At 31.7% G+C, this 15,336-nt stretch overlaps 1 protein-coding gene across 1 annotated transcript in view; it reads left to right on the top strand.

Moving 5' to 3' along the window:
- Positions 1-6,321, top strand: part of LOC127730639 (uncharacterized) — a 41,049-nt gene extending 34,728 nt beyond the window's left edge. Inside the window, exon 11 of the mRNA XM_052239136.1 lies at positions 1,441-6,321. Coding sequence (XP_052095096.1) covers positions 1,441-1,453 — 13 coding nt within the window. The 3' untranslated portion in view covers positions 1,454-6,321. The remainder of the gene's footprint in view (positions 1-1,440) is intronic.
- Positions 6,322-15,336: the final 9,015 nt, after the last annotated feature.

Here is a 15,336-nt window from a genome sequence, read left to right as displayed (position 1 = left end):
CTCCCTTTTTTGATACTTTGAATTGGAACACATTGTATTTTTTGGATTATGAGCACACAATGAGCAGTTACTGTAATTGAAGCAACGCAGTCAAATCTTTTTTTTTTATTAGCTCACCTGGCCCAAAGGGCCAAGTGAGCTTTTCTCATCACTTGGCGTCTGTCGTCCGTCGTCGTCCGTCGTCATTAACTTTTACAAAAATCTTCTCCTCTGAAACTACTTGGCCAAATTAAACCAAACTTGGCCACAATCATCATTGGGGTATCTAGTTAAAAAAATGTGTCCGGTGACCCGGCGAACCAACCAAGATGGCCGCCATGGCTAAAAATAGAACATAGGGGTAAAATGTAGATTTTGGCTTATATCTCTGAAACCAAAGCATTTAGAGCAAATCTGACTTGGGGTAAAATTGTTTATCAGGTCAAGATCTATCTGCCCTGAAATTTTCAGATGAATCTGACAACCCATTGTTGTGTTGCTGCCCCTGAATTTGGTAATTTTAAGGAAAATTTGCCGTTTTTGGTTATTATCTTGAATATTATTATAGATAGAGATAAACTGTAAACAGCAATAATGTTCAGCAAAGTAAGATCTACAATTAAGTCAACTTGACCAAAATGGTCAGTTGATCCCTTAAGGAGTTATTGCCCTTTATAGTCATTTTTTACAATTTTTTGTAAATTTTTGTAATCTTTTACAAAAATCTTCTCCTCTGAAACTACTAAGACAAATTTAACCAAACTTGTCCACAATCATCATAAGGGTATCTAGTTTAAAAAATGTGTCCGATGACCCCGCCCGTGAACCAAGATGGCCGACATGGCTAAAAAATAGTACATAGGGTAAAATGCAGTTTTTGGCTCATATCTCTGAAACCAAAGCATTTAGAGCAAATCTGACATGGGGTAAAATTGTTTATCAGGTCAAGATCTATCTGCCCTGAAATTTTCAGATCAAGTTCGAATTTGGGTTGCATCACTTTTACCGTTCTTGAGTTATTTCCCTTTATAACCTTATATGCAAGCAGGGGCATCATCTGTGTCCATGGACACATTCTCCATTTATTTTTCTTTTGAAATAATGTTAAATAATTGTAAGGAAAACAGCCTTTTGACTGAAGTGAATAATGGTGAAAAATAATTAAAAAAATTTCATCGGCAAAAACAATTAATGTTAGTGAATTATAAATGAGAATTTAAGGTACTAAGATTTAATTTGATTTAGCCTCATTGCTGAAGTTTTATCATAGTATTTATTTGTACTGTATTGGTTTTGTTGGTTTTGGGCAATTTTGCTTTTTAGGTAATTAATTTTCAATAAGAAGTTTATGTAGCTTCGCTTGAAATATTTATCATTGGATAGATAAGTGTAGTCAGAAACTGATTTTAAAGATCTAAACTATAAATGTTATAACTTACATATATCCTGTTTAATTTCCAGGAATCAACAATGAAAGACTTGAAGGCAGCTATTTGAATGACATTCTTGAAAACATCATTTATAAAGGAAGGTAGAATTGTTTTGAAGATATCTAATTTCAATAACTCATTTAATGTTGGGATTTGATTGTGGTAAATGATCCAGAAAATACACACTTGTTCTTGTTAAATGAATTATGTTATTGACATTGGTTAACAACAGAATTGTTGGATTCTATTAGCATTGTACATTCATTTGGTAGGTATAATGCAAGCAATTATACAACTAGATTTTTATTTTATATTCAGTGTTGCAGTAGAATGCTAGGTATTGATATAGTAATAGTGTAAAATATTTTCAAAAGAAGTATGGCCACGAAGGCTTTAAATTAACCCTAAGAACCTAATCTTTGTAATACCACATGTAGCTTCAAGAGTATCAAATTTCACTAGTTTTTAACCAAATTGCATGTTTTTATGCATTTGTAAGGTTTATTTCCATCTGAAAAACATTGGCCACACCCTTTGATCAAAATGAAGTTGTTTTAAAAAGATGTTTATTTGTCAGATACACATCCTGACAAAAAATATGATGGTCCTTGCATGTGGCTAATGTTGTTTGAAGCAAAAGCTATTAAAATTTAGGCAAAAAATTAGTCAAAGTTATGATTTTCTTCATTAGAGTGCACAATAATGACGTCATAAATACAATACTATCTGTCTTTTGTCACATTGTGTATATATGATGTATTGCCATAGCATGTCATGTATGCTCTTGCAAATAAATGTTCATTTATTTATTATAATTGTTCTATTGTGTCAGAGCTTGTAGAATTTGTATTTGTCAAATAATTTTACTTATTTTGTCACCAAATTTTTATTTTTATTACTAAAGTTCAATTTCATAGAATTTCAGGGCCAATATGAACCCTTTATAAACCTACTCCTGTAGAAATTAAAGTACCATACTCATGTACAGTTTATAAAATATTTTATTCAAAATAAATGAAATCGATTGGGCATCAAAGCTGACATAATCCTCTTCTTTGTTATCCCCTGCACCATGGTTGCGGGGACATATCAATACTGTCCATCTGTCCGTCTGGTCTTGTTATCGCTCTCACTAGGTACAATTCTTGTCATATTTTTACAAAACTTATATCAAAGGTTTATGTCAGCAATGTCTAGGACGAGGTCGAAAATCAGTGCCGACCATCTATTTTTTTCCCCCACATGACGTGTTGCAGGGGACATAGAAATACTGCGTGTCAGTCCATCCTTCCGGTCTTGTTTGCACTCTCCCATGTACAATTTTTGCAAGATTTTTATAAAACTTATATCATAGGTTTATATCAGCAATGTCTCGAACAAGTTCGAAAATCAGAGCTGAATTATTTTTAAAAGAATTATGCCCCTTGGAAATATTAATTATATGGAAAATTGCATTGTTAGTGCTCTTATGTGTATAATTTTTGCCAATTTTTTATCAAATTTATATCTAAGGTTTATATGAGCAATGGACAATTTTGAAAATCAGTGCCAATCAAATATTTTTAAAAGAGTTATGTCCCTTGGAAGTATTTATTATATTTGAAATTGCATTGTATTTGCTGTCAAGCCTTCATTTGTATAAGATATTTGTAAAAAGTTTTAAAGAATAAAAAAAAAAGTTTTTTTTTTTAGTTAGTACCCTTGGATAGATAAAATATGTGCAACACAGGGGACAATGGAACTCTGTTCTTTTATTAAAAGAGTTATGCTCCTTGAAAATTTCATTTTTTGTTAGGGCTCTCATGTGTACAATTCTTGCCAGATTTTTTTAAAACTTTCATCATAGGTTTATATCAGCAATGTCTCTGACAAGTTCGAAAATCAGTGCCGATCAATTATTTTTTAAAGAGTTTTATTCCCCTTGGAAATATTGATTATATGGAAAATTGTATTGTAAGTACACTCACGTGTACATATTTTGCCAGATTTTTATCAAGTTTATGTCAAAAGAATATATAAGCAATGTCTCGGACAAGTTCGAAAATCAGTGCAGATAGATTATTTTTAAAAGAGTTATGCCCCTTGGAAATATTAGTTATATTGGAAATTGCATTGTATTTGCTCTCAAGCCTTCATATCTCTCCGATATTTATATAAAGTTTTAAAGAACAAAAAATAGATTTTTTTTTTAGTTATTGCCCTTGGATAGATAAAATGTGTGCAACACGGGGGACATTGGAACTCTGTTCTTTAGTATGTTTTAACATTATAGTTTTGCAATTGTGACAATCAGCATTTTTAAAACATGCTAATTATCTGAAAAGAAATGATTATGTCCATACCCTAACCAATAGTTAATATACATCTAGTCTTTTTGTCTTTTGGTCTTTGATGGAAATTGATGATCTTAGAATGTTGCACAGATTACACATTCACTGCTATTCTTTTCAATACTGTAATCAAAGTCTTGTCTTTCTAGTTTTTGTTGATTTGTTTCATGTATATTTTAAATCAATAGCTCAAGACTCATTTGTAATAAACTTGCAGAACAGGATTTCACCTACATTTTCATTTTGTTTCACCATTTTTAACCAGATTTTCGAAGTAAATATCGGTTATTGATTTGGTGTTGTATGGCAGGCAAGGGGGCGGGTGCCAAACTGTCCATTCAATAACATGAAAACGCTTTAATGAAATTTTTTCAAATTTAGGTATGTTGTTTCCTGTGACTAAATGAAGGTCAAGTTCAATTTTCACATTTTTGGTTTCTCCTTGTTGAGTTATCGCCCTTTTTAATATCCAAAAGTGGTATTTATAATGTGATTGAGTTATTTCTCTTTGTACAGAAATGTTTAATTATATATGTAAAGTTTGATTATAACACTAAGTTTTTAAATAATTTTCTCCTGTTATCAGATTATGACAAAGCATATGGTAAATGTCTTATCTCACAATAATAATTGGAGTGACAGATTTATTTGAAAATTCTCTGTTTCCTAAGTCCTGATGATTATAAGCTATATAGGACTGTATAAATAGAGTAAGAAATTTAGTGGTCATTTTTAGACATTTTGTAGATAATTAAGTCTCACTAAACCATATATATTCTTACCCCCCATCCCCCTTCAATTTGAGAATGTGCTTTTATCTTGTAAACAGTCGAGATCCCCACCCCTAAACCATATATATTCTTGTATGGGACAATAAAACAAATCAAATGAAATATTGGGGGAGTCCCAGGGTTCACCGCGACCCCCTTCTTTTTGAAATCTTGCAAACAGTCAAGATCCCCACCCTGAACCCATATATATTCTTGTATGGGACAATAAAACAAATCAAATGAAATATAGGGGAAGTCCACGGGGGTAACCCCCACCCCCCTTCTTTTTGAAAACTTGTAAACGGTCGAGATCCCCGCCCCGAAACCATATATATTCTTGTATGGGACAATAAAACAAATCAAATGAAATATAGGGGAAGTCCCCTGGGGTAACCCCCACCCCCCCACCCCTTCTTTTTGAAAACTTGTAAACGGTCAAGATCCCCACCCCTAAACAATATATATTCTTGTATGGGACAATAAAACATATCAAATGAAATAAAAAGTGAGTCCCCTGGGGGTTTATAGATTTTGAAAAGACATTGTATTAATAATAAATAAAATTTTGGTTTTTTTTCTTCTTTTCTTTGGTAAATTGTTTGAAGAATTTTGTGGCAAGTTTGTTTGTTATTCTGTAAAAACTAATTTTCTGAATGCTATATATTTTTTTTTGTTGAAGTGAACTCCATTAAAAACTAAGCTTATATTGTCTATTAATAAACATATATTTAGATTTCTGATTTTGGGCCCAGTTTTCAAGTTGGTCCAAATGGGGGTACAAAATTAAACTGTATTTGATTTCAACATAAATTGAATATATATAGGGTTCTTTGAAATGCTTAATCTAAACCTGTATTTATTTGCATTATTAATAAGATAATACCACATTGAGGACCAAAGGGTCCTAAATTAAACTTTTGTTTAATTTCATCAAAAATTGAATTCTTTGGTTCTTTGATATGCTGATTCTAACAATGTTTGAGTGTTAAATCATATTTAATTTTAGAGAACTTAGTCATCACTGGTTGTTGTTATTATATTATTGATTATAATTTGAAAAATTGCATCATATCTTATTTTAGAGAACTATTCATCCAGTTTGAGTTATTTCCCTTTGCACAGAAAATATTATGGATAGAATTAAACTGTGTTTCATTTCAAAATAAATTAAATATATATAGGGTTATTTCAAATGCTGAATCTAAACCTGTATTTAAATATTAGATTTTTGGGCCCAGTTTTCAAGTTGGTCCAAATCAAACTTTGTTTAATTCAACAAAAATTGAATTTATAGGGTTCTTTGAAATGCTGAATCTAACCATGTATTGAGAGATTTTGGATTGTGGGCTCCTTTATCAAATTGGTCCACATTGAGGTCCAGAGGGTCCTAAATTAAACTTTTGTCTGATTTCATCTAAAATTGAATTCTTGGGGTTCTTTGATATGCTGTACTTAGATTTTGGATATTGGACCATAATAGGTAAATGTCCAATTTCAAATATTTCAGTTCTTTGACCACATTCATTTTGTGTCAAACCTATGCTGTGTCAAATATTCAATCACAATCAAAATTCAGAGCTGTTTTAAGCTTAAATGTAGTGTCCATACTTAACTGTTCCGGGTTCGACCTCTGCAGGAAAATCCGGTTTGCTGTCACTCTGACAGCCTCTTGTCATTTATGAAAGCCTGATGGACTTTATAACCTTTTACATGTAAAGTTAAAAAAAAACTTTTTTTTACAACTGCAAAATTTTTGTGCTAGTGTAATGGTATGATGTTGCATTGGTGTCATCATCGTTGTCATCCGAAGACATTTGAGTGTATGGATTTTTATGAAATTTTACCACAAGGTTCCATACCACAAAAGGAAGATTGGGATTGATTTTGGAGGTTATTGTTTTAACTGTTTTGGAATAAGGGGCCCAAAACAAGCATTTTTCTTGTTTCAGGTCAACAACTTGTGTATAAGTGTATGGATCTCTATGAAATTGTACCACAAGGTTCCATACCTCAAAAGGAAGGTTGAGATTGATTTTGGGGGTTATGGCCAAAACTGTTTAGGAATAAGGTGACCAAAAATACAAGGATTTTATAGTTTCCAGACAATCATTTGAGTACAAGGCTATGCATCTCTATGAAATTGTACCACAAAGTTCCGAAAAAAGGGAGGTTTGGATTTGTTTTTGGGGGTTATGGTCAAAATGGTTTAGGAAAAAGGGACTAAAAACAATATTTTTCTAATACTTTGTATAAATTGCTTATTTCGTGCACAATTTCAATGGGGTTTAATTTAAAGTTTAATTCATGGGGTTCTTTAAGAAGGTGAATCTAACCATTTATTAGGATTATTTTAAATTGGTCCATATTGAGGTCCAAACGGTCCAAAATTGAACTTGGTTTGATTTCATCAAAACTGATTGGGTTCTTTGATATGCTGAACCTAAGCGTGTATTTAGTTTTTGATTTTGGGCCCGGTTTTTCAATGGGTTCACAATAAGGTCCAAAAGTTCCAAAATTAAACGGAGTTTGATTTTAACAAAAATTGAATTGAAGGGGTTCTTTGAAATGCTGAATCTTAACATGTATTTAGATTTTTGATTTTGGGCCCAGTTTTCAAGTTAGTCCAAATATGGGTCCAAAATTAAACTTTGATTGATTTCAACAAAATGTGATACATGTAGGTTCTTTGATATGCTGAACCTAACTGTTTATTTAGATTTTTGATTTTGGGTCCATTTTTCTAATGGGTTCACATTAAGGTCCAAAGGGTCCAAAATTAAAATTAGTTTGATTTTAGCAAAAATTGAATTCAAGAGTTCTCTGATATGCTGAATCTTATCATGTATTTAGATTTTTTATTATTGGGCACAGTTTTCAAGTTGGTCCAAATGGGGGTCCAAAATGAAACTTTGTTTGATTTCAACAAAAATTGAATAAATGGGGTTCTTTGATATGCTGAATCTAACTGTGTATTTAGATTTTGGATGTTGGGCCCTGTTATCAAATTTGTCCACATTGCGATCCAAAGCCACATTCATTCTGTGTCAGAAACCTATGCTGTGTCAAATATTTAATCACAATCCAAATTCAGAGCTGTATCAAGCATGAATGTTGTGTCCATACTTGTCCCAACTGTTCAGGGCTCTACCTCTGCGCTCGGCGGAGCATTTTATTATTAAATGAAATGTTAGACATCCTGACATGTGCAAAAATATTCTATAAATGAACAATTTATTTATTTGTGAGTGTTCTCAGTTTTGATAAGCATACAGTCAATGACAGTTAAAGGTTATTTGTATATGCTACATTTGTATAGCAAAATGATATACAGGTAATGTGGAACAATCAAGTTACATTTGTTGGAACAAGAAATACCATAAACAAAATATACAATGGTGCAATTGATAAAGTTTTGAAACAGTTTTTGGGGAAATGTATTCCAGCTGATGGATAGTTATCCCATTTGTAATCATACCACATCTCTGTATTATTATATTACAGGAAATTTTGTTTTTCTTGCAGAAGACAATAATACTCTCCAAATGTAAATTGATTGACAGGTGAAAATTACAAGGTTTATTCTTTTTTATACATCAGTAAGTTAGTGAACTAACAATCTGCCTTTTTTTGTAATTCCTAATAAGTTTTGTGAAACAAAAGCTGCCTTTATAATTAAAGTGAGGGTACCTGTATTAAAAGTATGCATATTTTTATGAATAATACAGGTATATAGTGGAATACTCATTTCTATCTGTTAATTGTTTTATATTGTTAAGTTCTTGGAGATATTTTTTGCTTGACCATATTTTTGTGGGAAAGCGGTAAATGCATAAATGTAAGTGTTTAGGTCAGAATAGTATAGGTATCTTTCTCCATTTAAAGTCTTGTGAAAAAACGTAATAGTTTGAGTATTATTTGTTACAGAAAATTTCAATCTCATAACAAAACAATATTAAACTTGTACAGTTGTTTTCAAGCATTTAAATAAAGAGCAATGTTGTTGATCAGTTATAATAGAACATATTTAAAGATATACAGATATATATATATCATTTTTATTGCTTTTAAATCTTTTTTTATATCATAGATGTAAATTTTAAAAACTATAATGATTTGAATTTGTTGATATACATCATTGATTTAGGTGTGATTGCATATTTTATTGTTATATTATAAATGTTGCTAATTCATTATTTTTTAGAATAATTTATATGTATATTTTTAAAAAAACTTTTTTTTTTCCGTCATATACATTAAGCATGTTAGTAAGTATATATTTTATGTTTTTGATATTAAAGATTAAGGTTGCTTATATAAATCTAGAAATATGTTTACTATGTTTTATTCTTTGTTTCAAAATGGGATAAAAGTTTATATTCAGGTATAAACATGATAGATCTCTGAATAGATACCGGCAGGCTTTCTTCATCTATAAACTTTCTTATGGATACATGGTAGTTACTCATTTTAATTACAGTGAAATGAATTGTCACATGTTTTGTCTTGTCTGCAACAGATGGTACAAAACAAGGCATTGTGAGAAGTTCCCATCATCCATTTTTGAATAAGTTCTGATGATGCATCATTGGTATTCAGCAAACGGTTTCAGTCAGCATGCATGCAGTTTATGAGGCCTTGCCCTTCAGTCATGGTACAAAGACTTTCATATTAAATTTCATGATTTGGTTTACATGATGAAATGTTTTATATGACAGGCCATTGATATTTTGTATACTGTTGCTGTAGAGCATCCAGGCAGTATTTAAGCAAGGATTTGAGTACTTTGTAGTAAAAAAGAATTCAATCTCGTAGTATATCAAGTATTGTAAAAAGTGTATTTATGTCAAATTCGCAGGTCCCGTCCTCTTAGAATTTTTTTTAAGCCAAATATCATACAATTTACAAGTCAACCCAATTTTCTTTGGCACACCACATAAACTTTATTTTTATGAAATGAATATGTTTCAATGAAGAAAATCCCACAGATCAATTAGCAATCCAAACTATGAATGAGATATGTATGACAGAAAATCTCCCAAGATCTTTGCATACTCAATATATATCCATACAGTCATTGCTAACTGTCCAGGAGCTTTCTGTCCTATATACTACCAAATTCCTTGATTTTAGTTTCAAGGCGACTTTGAGATTGTCCATTTGTCTTGCGTCAGTAACCCCTATAAGGATTGTGCCATTGTTTAAATGTTTATATTAAATTGACAGACTTAAAAATTAACTCATCAAACATACCAGGCTTATAATTGAAGCTAGTTTTATGCTATCATAGTAGATTTTGGGGTAATTTTCTTTGGTTATAAAAAAAAAAAGATAGTTCTAAATGAATGTGTATAAGTGTTACATTAGTTGAAGTAGTTTCCTGTATACTTCTTTTTGACTGATAAGATAATGGGTTGATTTAAAATACATATATAAGTAAGCAATGAATGTGGTTGTTAGGTTTGATAGATGCTTTTTGTGCTTCTTTGTTAAATGTTTGTTTGTTTTGAGATTGTGACACAGTGATGACTGCTGTACCCATATTTTGACAATGTTACCTATTATGTCTGTTTTGTTCACGCATCGTTGTAAATGTAATGGAATTTGATGCGACTGTCATACAATTGAGAGGTTTAACGCTATAAAACCAGGTTCAATCCACCATTTTCTACATTTGAAAATGCCTGTACCAAGTCAGGAATATGACAGTTGTTGTCCATTCTTTTGATGTGTTTTATCATTTGATTTTGCCATTTGATTAGAGACTTTCCTTTTGAATTTTCCTCGGAGTTCAGTATTTTTGTGATTTTACTTTTTGATAAAGGCAAATAATTAATTCGACAGTACTTAAGACTTTTATGAAATTTGTATGCATTTTTAACTGGTTGAAGTGCATCTAAATATAAAACAAATTGATGACTTTAAGCAATACAATTAGTTAAAAAGATATATTGATTGATTGCTTAATGATTGCTTTTATGCTGCATCAGCATTAAAAAGTTATAGAATAGATCTATAAATGTATAGAATGAAAGAGAGAAGTGATGAAAATGCAAATTGAGATTTCTAGTAATTACCTCCAATGAATTCTGTTTAAAATATAATTATTTCTGTGAACACTTCTGTCTTATAATGATTAGAAAATGTTGGTGAGTCATTGGATTTGTGTTTTTTTATACTAAAATTCAATTAGTCGTGATAAGTAGAGTTAAAAAAAGCTTAAAGATAACGAAATGTGCTAACATTTTAAGACTGCAAAATCTTAACTTTTCATGTTCTTTAACATCACTCAACTTAAAAGATATAGACAGCAAAATGAAATCTGATGACCCCTATAATTGTCATAAAAACTGTTCACAGTAATAACATATAAAAAAAAAGATGTGGTATGATTGCCAATTAGAGACCAAATAATGAAGCTGTTAACAACTATAGGTCACCGTACGGCCTCCAACAATGAGCAAAACCTATACCGCATAGTAAGCTATAAAAGCCCCTGAAATGACAAATATAAAACAATTCAAACGAGAAAACTAAGCCTTATTTATGTATAAAACAATCATTGAAACGAAAATCAAATATGATATACATCAAGGATTTTTAGCTCACCATTCCGAAGGAACTGTGAGCTTTTGCCATCACTTGGCGTCTGTCGTCGTTCGTCTGGTGTAAACTATTTCAAACATCTTCTCTAAAACTATTAAACCAATTCCAACCAAACTTAAGCTGAATGATGCTTAGGGTATCTAGAATAAAATTTGTATTTAATTTACTGTTTCATCAAATAACATGGCCGCCATGGCTAAAAATAGAACATAGGGGTAAAATGCAGTTTTTGGCTTATATCTCAAAAACCAAAGCATTTAGAGCAAATCTGACATAGGTTAAAGTGTTCCTTATGTGAGGTTCTATCAGCCCTGAAATTTTCAGTTGAATCTGATAACCCATTGTTGGGTTGCTGCTACTAAATTGGTAATTTTAAGGAAATTTTGCAGTTTTTGGTTATTAACTTGAATTATTAATGATAAAGATAAACTGTAAACAGAAAAAAATGTTCAGCAAGGTAAGATCTACAAATAAGTTCATATGATCAAAATTGTCACTTTACTCCTTAAGGAGTTATTGCCCTTTAAGGACAATTTTACACAATTTGTTTATCATGTTTTTTAACTTTAAAAAATCTCTGAAACTACTGAACCAATTCCAACCAAACTTAAGCTGAATGATTCTAAGGGTATCTAGAATAAAGTTTGTGTTTTATTTTCTGTTTTGTAAAAAAACATGGCCGCCATGGCTACATATAGAACGTAGGGGTAAAATGCAATTTTTGGCTTATATCTCAAAAACCAAAGCATTTAGAGCTAATCTGATGAGAGGTAAAAATGATTATTAGGCCAAGCTCTGTCAGCCCTGAAATTTTCAGATGAATCTCAATTTCAGATGAAATTGGTAATTTTAAGGAAATTTTACAGATTTTAGTTATTATCTTGAATATTATTAATGATAAAGATAAACTGTAAACAGCAAAAATGTTCAGCAAAGTAAGATCTACAAATAAGTTTGTATGACCAAATTGTTAATTGTCCCCTTAAGGAGTTATTGCCCTTTAAAATCAATTTTTCACAATTTGTTCATTTAGTTTGCTTACTTTAAAAAATCTTCTCCTTTGAAACTGCTGAATCAATTTCAGCCAAACTTGGGCTGAATGAGTTTCAGAGCATCTAGTATAAATTTTGTATTTTATTTTCTCGTACGTCAAGAAACATAGCCACTATGGCTAAAATGAAACATAGGGGTAAAATGCATTTCTTTGATTTTGAAGAAAATATGACAGATACAAAGAACATTTCAATGGAAGTTTTAAGCCATTCATAATCATTGATGAAAGATTTAAGCAAAACATTACAGGTGAGCGATTCAGGCTCTCTTGTTTACTTTACAAATCCATGTATACTTAAACAAACGGCAACCATTGAATTACAGGCTTCTGGCTTGGGACAGGCATATACCGAATGTGGCAGGGTTAAACATGTTTGCAGGTGCCCAACCCTCCACCTAACCTGGGACAGTGGTAACAGAGCAACATAAAAATTCACTATAAATATCACCAAAAAACGTAACAAAACACAAAAGACACAAAGTACAGATCTAAGACAATCTAAAATTAGGATCTGAGAGTACTCGCAGTTATTGGAAGCTAGTTCAAAGCATATAACAACAATGGAAAAATAATGTATCTAACACTGAAACATTTTTTGATTGATGAGCCGCAATATAATCTATAAACAAAAGCAAAGTCCTAAAATTGGTCAATTGTTTAAAGATTTATGTCATTTGGTTTAAGAGTTATGAAGATAATATTTAAAGCCAAAAAAAAACAACAAAAAACGACGGATGCAATGTGACCTTATAAAGTGAGGAAATATCAGTCAACCATTTTATCAGTAAGATTAAATGGATACACCTGAATTGCGAAACATATCTTTCGATTTGCATATCTATTTATCTATTAATTTTATATGCTTTTAAACGATCTCGTATTTCATGTGTACTCGTTTAAATTTGGTTTGCTATACTAGTAGCTTTGTTATGGGAACAAGGGATACACTTTAATGTATTAAGGGTATGTATAATATATAAAAATCCCTGGGATATGTTTTAGTTGATTTTACTCTCTGATGTATGATTTTTTATTATTAATTGTTTTTGGCTTTTAACAAGCTTTCAGTAACTGCGAGTACTCTCAAATCGTACTTTCGTGTTAATTTGACCTGTTGATACAATTTCTAATGTATTTTTGTTATTTAATGTTTACTTATTCAGTGTTATATCTAATCTCACTATTTTTAATATATACCACCTTCGATAAGTGTTTAGTATGACGATAAATTTTCACTTTTGTTCTCGTACTAGGAACAACAAAATTATTTATTTTGTAAAAATTATGTCCGTACTCCATGTATACATTACAACAAAATTATTTTTATTTACCTGTGTACGTTATTTTATTTGGCGGCAGTTTGTCCAGGGTTATTGTCGTCTTTCTGATATAGTAATATATCTAACCCCCTTGTTTTATTATTTTTGTATTTACATTGTGTCATAGATCAAATTTATTCGTTCAGTGTATGTTCACTTGTTTTTGTTAATATGTCTTTTGATTGAGTAAAGCCATTTCAATTGATATTTTATAGTGTGTCTTTATATATTGTGATGTTACACTATTGTTCCAGGTAGGATCAAGGTTGGCGCCTATTAAAACGTTTAAATCCGCTACATTTGTTTGCACCTGTCCTAAGTCAGCAACCTGATGTTCAGTGGTTGTCGTTTGTTGATGTGGTTCATAAGTGTTTCTCGTTTCTCGTTTTTTATATAGATTAGACCGTTGGTTTTCCTGTTTGAATGGTTTTACGCTAGTCATTTTTGGGCCCTTTATAGCTTGTTGTTCGGTGTGAGCCAAGGCTCCGTGTTGAAGGCCGTACTTTGACCTATAATGGTTTACTTTTACAAATTGTGAATTGGATGGAGAGTTGTCTTATTGGCACTCATACCACATCTTCTTATATCTATTGGGGGACAATATTTCACAAGACAATATTTTTGCTTTACAAAAATAGCTAACAAGGTGTTGGAAACTTATTTGATGGTCTTAAATCGCTCTTTAACACCAATATTTATTTATTTATTTTTTGTGTTTTAACGCCACTTTTAAGCACCGCTTTTGGGCTATTTCGTTGCGACCAGTTTTTATTGGTGGAGGAAGCCGGAGTGCCCAGAGAAAACCACCGACCTTCGATAGGAAAACTGACAATCCTAGTCAATTAAGATTGGAGTCGAGTGCACCCGCACGAGCGGGGTTCGAACTCACAACCTCAGTGTTGACTGGCTAGTGATTACAGTAGTAACTACTTAGACCACTCGGCCACCGAGGCCCCCTTTAACACCAATAAATCTACTGTTGCGAAAGTTAAGGACCAATATGAAAAAGTTAAGACTGCACGCAACAAAAATAAAGCAGAAAATAAGAAAGTGTCTGAAAAATTGGAAAAGGTTACAAATAGAGAAACCAATCAGTGTGTATGCCGGGAGGAAGTGCAAAACCCAAAGAAATTCAGTTCTTGATCTGAAATGTAGATCTATGAAAAACAATCCTGATTTGTTCTGAAGAGGAAAGTGCCCAATTGTAGCTAGATTTCTTTACCTCAGTGATCTGCAGTATGTTTTAAAGAATACATACAAGCTACAACACTCCATATGGCAGAAGACAGCAATTACTCAAAGAGATTGAGAACAATAGGAAATTTGTTTACCCTATCCTAAAGGAAGCTAGAAGACAAGAAAAAAGAAAGTACTTGTCTGAGATAGCCTTTATATAGATAACCATCTATATATGAAACCGGACAGTGAAGACGACGAAAGCCATATGAATGGCAATGAACAACCGCCAGACGACGTTTGGACAACACCGACCAAGGGTGGCACAAGACAACCTCCAAAACGCCAACGTGTAAGCTCGTCTACTCCCACGGAATACTAGGGGTGCCTTTGAGATCAATACAACTAACATGATTCTAACTCAAGTCTATTATATAACTGTTATTACATAGATAAAGGTATTGATGATATTACATAGGGAAACTGCTACTTTGCCACTGAATGTGACCAAATTGACAATACTGGCGATCATTCAATTAGTTGTAGAGTTAAAAAGTGGACGTGGTGAAAAATCTTTAATTGTTGATAATATAGATAAAGAAAAACTATTAGTATTACATACTGATTTGGAAGAAACCTTAAGTGACAATTTAGATAAAGATAAAATTAATTCGT

Source organism: Mytilus californianus, unplaced genomic scaffold, assembly GCF_021869535.1.
Source record: "Mytilus californianus isolate M0D057914Y unplaced genomic scaffold, xbMytCali1.0.p SCAF_2, whole genome shotgun sequence".
NCBI lineage: Eukaryota > Metazoa > Mollusca > Bivalvia > Mytilida > Mytilidae > Mytilus > Mytilus californianus.
The sequence above is the reverse complement of the archived record's forward strand: the minus strand, read 5'-3'. Positions and strand labels throughout refer to the sequence as shown.